General features: G+C 40.1%; 1 protein-coding gene across 1 annotated transcript in view; it reads left to right on the plus strand.

Annotated features, from left to right (window-relative positions):
- Positions 1–1,300, plus strand: part of LOC139737157 (uncharacterized) — a 57,256-nt gene extending 55,956 nt beyond the window's left edge. The window contains exon 13 of the mRNA XM_071647834.1: positions 162–1,300. Coding sequence (XP_071503935.1) covers positions 162–1,293 — 1,132 coding nt within the window. The 3' untranslated portion in view covers positions 1,294–1,300. The remainder of the gene's footprint in view (positions 1–161) is intronic.
- Positions 1,301–6,000: the final 4,700 nt, after the last annotated feature.

Raw genomic sequence — 6,000 nt, forward strand, 5'->3', positions numbered from 1 at the left:
TCGAAAGTCCACACTCAGCACTGCTCAGGACTTGCTTTTACAGAGTCAGTGGCAATTTATTTGTTCTTTTCCCAAATAAAGTTGAAGGGAATTGCATGCTTTGTCACAATCACCGAACCAGAGCAACAAACGAAGCGCCCTCTCTGCTTCATACAACACAGGTCGACAGACGACTACCGTCTTTGCTGCCTATTCAGTAACACCACCAAGTGCTCTGCCGGGAGCCGTTCGGCCCTGGATTCCTGCCACAGGCTCATGCCCAACACTGTCTTACGGATTGCTATGTGGATACTGGGTTTTAGCGCCCTCATTGGTAACTCGATGGTGCTATTCATCAGATGCAACAACAGAAGAGATAAACGGCAGCACGAGCAGCCGTTCTTCATCACAAACCTCGCCATTGCCGATTGGATGATGGGTGTCTTCATGATCATTGTAGCTTCAGCTGACTTGTACTACGGACACTACTATTACCTCGGGGCTACGGCATGGCGAGAGTCCGGTCTCTGTGCATTCGCCAGCTTTTTGGCAGTCCTGTCGAGCGAGAGTTCCGTGTTCCTGCTCGCAATAATCACCTTCGACCGGTTTGTTAGTGTCGTCTTTCCCTTTGGAAGACTTAGATTCCACGGTTCGTCAGCTCGCGTGTGCGTCACCGTCACGTGGGTAATCACCCTCATTCTCAGCACAGTGCCAATCATTGTAGGGGTCTTTCTCCCGAACTTCTACGGCTTGTCGGATGTCTGCATCGGACTGCCACTCAGTACCGACGAATCTCGGGAAGGGACTTTGGTGTGGTCACGTGAACAAGGCCTCACCATCTACGTGCCTTCTGAGGGAGGGAGCATGCAACCAGCGTGGATCTACTCCATTGTTCTATTCCTTGGGATCAACCTTATCCTGTTCCTCTTCATCCTGGTGTGTTACATCATCATATTCGTCAACGTCCGTAGATCTACCAAGGCCATGGGCACCTCGCGTCACGCGAGTTCCGCGCGGGATCAGGAGATCAAACTGGCGGCAAAGATGGCCGTGATCGTCGGGACGGACTTCTGTTGCTGGATGCCGGTCATCATCATGGGGATCCTAAGCCAGACTAGCCTCGTCGAGTTGCCTGTCTCCCTCTACGCCTGGTGCGCCGTCTTTATCCTCCCAATCAACGCCTCTTTGAATCCTTACCTCTACACTTTCGTGGAATACTTTGGAAAGAACAAGTCGAAGACGCAGCAGTCGTCGATTACCACCTGTTCAACCATCGACCATGAGACGCGGCACTACAAAAGTACAAAAATGTGAAGACTGTATGAAGGGGATCCGGTGATGACTAAACTTCACTTAGTATTTTTAACCACTTCACCAAGATATCCTAACTTTTCTCACTACCCCCTCCCCTCCCTTTACAAAACAAACAAAACAAAACGAATACAAAAGAGATAGGCACTGCTAATGCCTTGTGTATATCTTTTTAGCAAATGATAACCTTGTACAGGAAATCTAGGAGTATGAAAAGACCGAGAAGGCCGAAGTTCTGACCCTTTGAAGACTTTCAAGCACTTGTTATTAAATTGTAAAAGTGTCCTCATAAGCAATTTATTACATCCGTCCTTTTATTGAATGCATTACAACTAACAAACGCCTTGAAACAAGATGAATAACATAAATGTGATACGTAGCTTATAGTGCCCAAACACTTTTCTTTTTCCTGGCTGTGATAAAATGACTATATCCAGATAGGATGGAAAGGGAGCGTTACTTCTGGCTTTTAGGATATACATTCCGATTCTCAAACAGAGAGAAAACACACTTTAAATCATCTAGGCTTTATAGTGGCTTATTTTATGTGTTATTGCAACTAATTAACAAATTGTCCTACACCAAGGTCAATGTTGGTCAATTCGTCAATCAGTTGCAATAAAACCCACTGCACGTAAGAATTTCATTGATTTGAATAAGTTATATTTTGTTTGATTGTAAATGCATTTCCTCTGAAACATCAGTATACTGTTACGAAGTTCTTTCTGAATATTCCGATTGATTGGTGTTTGATGTATGGAAAATGTCTTATGTTCTCAACCTGTTTATTACATCATGCTTGACTGATGCATCGTGGACTCTACTTCGTTATTTCCCTATAAAACTAACTGCAGTTGCAGGGACTGAGAGAGTATGTCCATTTGGTAATATTTAAAGAAATCATTTCACGTCCGAATAAATATAGTTTTCGATCCATCGCTGCATTATGCCCTTACAAATTATGTAAAGTGTGCTGTATATTATGTGTGTATGATCCTAACAATACCTGTGTATAGCCACAACTTATCTTTGTATGTAGGTGCAAAGTATATTATCTCTTAACGGGTTAAATGTATAATAACAGATGAAAGGATATTGTAATGTGGCCTTGAGGTAGTTTGCACGAAAGCTACACTGATGAAATGATGTGCAATGTCGCTGTTCCTCACACTTTTTTTTTTCAATAAAACTCCAAATTGATCGATTATTTTGTGCGATGGTTTGAGGTGAATATACAGAGATGGCTTGCAACTACAGCGTATATAAATAGATTAATATGATGTCGATGATCATCAATTCATAATACCGGCAGATCCTGTTGGAGACAGCTCAAAACTTCTTGGGCACTAAATATACTGGTTAAAAATATTAGTCTTGCTTGAAAACCTCTATAATGTTTCATCAAATCAATATTGTGCACAAATCAAATTGAGCTCTCTTGCTGTATGCTAAGGAATACGTTTTTGCGTTTATTCGTTAATCATCATTTTATGCAAGTGTGTTAACCACCTTGCACAAATCTAGGGTCTTGTTTCATTACGCGGTTTAGAAGAACTTCGACTTTCAATGATTACAGTTTTAAAAACCATCAGCCATCAGACATATACAATTTGTTCAGATGTTACTGTGGAAAACTGTAAGTATTGTAAATTGTATTGTCTGCAAACCTTTGACTGCTGCATCGGGTGTGCAGCAACATACCACGTTATTGTGTCACGTGATCGTGGAAAATGTATGCATTATATATTGCATGAATTTATCAGTAAAGAATTGGGCACTGATCCACTCTTGTAATGCTCCTCATTTCCATGTCTGGCCTAAGAGTGTATGCTACCATATGTAAGCTTTTATACGTGTACGTGTGGATGTGTGTGTGTGCGTGTGTGTGTGCGTGAGTTCTTAAAGTTGATAGTTTGTCGCTCATGAGAGTAACGTTACAGCCACAGGAACTCAAACTGATAAAAAAAAACCAAGCATGATAAAATCTAATGTGATCTCATTTACACATTCGAAGATGTACAAGCTTCAATCTGGAGTCATAGACTGTCATGCGCATGCGTAGTGTCACTCTTATTCTTGGCTCAATATGTAAAGCCAAATTAAAGACAAATTGTGTCGTGTATTTCATTGTGGTCATTACCTCTCCTCCTTCAAAAACATAGGAAATTTGCTAATATTTCTCTTTGCTGCAATTCGTTGTAAAGTACGTAATAAAAGTCCTTTCACACTTATGGTACGTGCTGTAGTGGTGGTCAAAAATTCTGGAGTGACACCACCGTAGATGATGACAGTTACATGATTCATCCAATCTTAACACCACCAGAGCTACAAATCAGAGTACAAGTATCAGAGCCGTATTTTACATTGATTTAGAGAGCGTTTAATTCAGAGAGTAGTTTCTTATTTTGACAACATGAGCATGTAATATAACACAGTGCTGCTCTGCCAATACAGTAGCCAAGACTATACAACGAAAAATGGAAGTTCACCATACTGCAGATGACTACTTATTTACAAGTGCGAAAAATACAGAAAGTGTATATATGTTCAGACGCATCATCATCACAAACTAAATCATAAAGAGTGCTGCTTGCAAGCAACTAATTAGAAAAAAGAATACGCTTACGATATGAACCGTTTGCCATAGCAATACATGTTATCTCTTCTGTCAGTGTTCAACATCTTGAAGTATGAATACGAGTATCAATGGCAATTATACAAAATGGGGGATATATACGTTCAGAGTATTGCATCCATTGTAATCATACAGAACCCATCAAGCTTAGCAGAGAGAGTATGTTTAGCTGAAAACAGAGACTAATCAGTCATTATGGTGCATATAGCAGGAATATAAAATTAGCTGTGTTCAATTAACCATCAACAATAATTTTTGAAAGATAAGTGAAACATGAAGACATTTTGAACTTAATGAGAAAGACAGAAAAAAAGATGACATCAAAGCAAAAATATGTACACATGCTGGTTATTCTACTTTATCCATATACAGTACTTTGTTTCAATATTTCTTATAACATTTACAACGATTTTTTTTTTCATTTGTACATTACATACAACATGCTAAGAACACATCTTCGAAAGTCCTTACTGAAATGAAACTTGCAAGACTTGATATCATGTCAAACTGAAAATTCCCTGTGTAATTGCATGGGCATCCAAAAAGTTCTCCTTGCATACACACCGTGTATTCGGCATTGTGGTTGGCTAGCAAGGTATATACGGTCAAAATCAAAAGAGGACTGAATCATGCTTGTGCAGGCCCTTGTGAATTTTTCCCAAGCTCGAAATAGTAGCTGACAAGTTGCATTCGGCATTCATGCCTCGACGTTAAACATAAAGGAAACCACGTGTCAGTTTAGTGATGGCAAATGCACAACTCTTTTTTTAATACCACCACACTATCGTAAATGATATGCATTTGCTATAAGTGCATCTTATTTTAAGATAATATTTAAGTACATCTTTTATTTATTTTTTTTTTTTTTTACAGGGAGCAACTGCTATTCGATCCACTCCAATACCTTACAAATGTGGGCTTACGTCTCAATCAAGTCGCAGACAGTTTTTTTTTCGCACATTGCCTCTGTTTTTGTTTGTTCACAACACTTACCCACTTGGAGCTTTGCCCATTGATATCGTATGAGACACACTGTACTGTATATCAATTCAATGCAAAGTAGAATTATAGCATGGAGGGACGCCATAATTCATTAGCCAGAAATGACACATATGTTTACTTCTGCAGAGAAATATCGCTATAGATTGCTTTTTTTTAAAACATAAGTAGATACTCTACAGAGCGATTCATGACAAATTATAGAAAGACCTTCTTGTGCATTCCAATATAGTGGATTTCAATATATGTGGCGTCCACAGATTCTGCATATGTGTAAAAGTCATAAAAACGACACCGGTACACGTATCATAAAATGCACTTTTTGGAAAAAGGTATAGATAGGAAGCACTTAACCAATTCCTTCACCAGGTATTATGCTAAACGACAAAAATCTGTCAAATAGATGCAAACCACTTAATTATTACGTCCAATAGGTATTATACTAAACAACTGAAATATGTCTACATTCATCTCATGCTGTTCTCAAAGATACCAGAGAGTCGATTCTTTTTGGAAATCAAATCGTCAAGAAGTATTCGAAACTTGGCACGAATTTGGTCATTGACCGAGTCAGCAGGAGGCATCTGCTCAGCTCCGTCGAAAGACCACTCCTCCACAAAGTCGTTGAGCATCTCGTTAAGACTAGTCAGATCCTCGTTTGACTGGTCAGAGGATAGGCCTACTGGTTCTGGGAAAGCATCGTCGGTGAACCACTCTTCGTTCATATCACCGTACATTTCAGCCAGCGCATCAACACTGCTATTTCTTCCTTGGTTCGACCGAGAATTGACGACTTCCCTTCCAGATTCCGCGCGTTTCTTCTTCCTCTTCCGCGGGCTGAGACTTCGAGCAATACTGCTTAACAGCGATGTAGACGAAGATGACTTTGGTGTCCGGGCCCCTGATCTATCGCTTTCGGCAGATTCACTTCCGGTGCTGTACCGTGCTACTGATGAATCTGACTTCCGTTTCCCCACGCGTTTTAGACTATCATGCTCTACATCGCTGACAGAACCTCGACTTGACTTACGATTCGTTGATGCAAAAAATGATCGAAGTGATTTTGCTCTATGTAT

Source organism: Diadema antillarum, unplaced genomic scaffold (genome assembly GCF_040938485.1).
Source record: "Diadema antillarum isolate AM-2024a unplaced genomic scaffold, OU_Dant_1.0 seq00000684_RagTag, whole genome shotgun sequence".
Classification (NCBI taxonomy): domain Eukaryota; kingdom Metazoa; phylum Echinodermata; class Echinoidea; order Diadematoida; family Diadematidae; genus Diadema; species Diadema antillarum.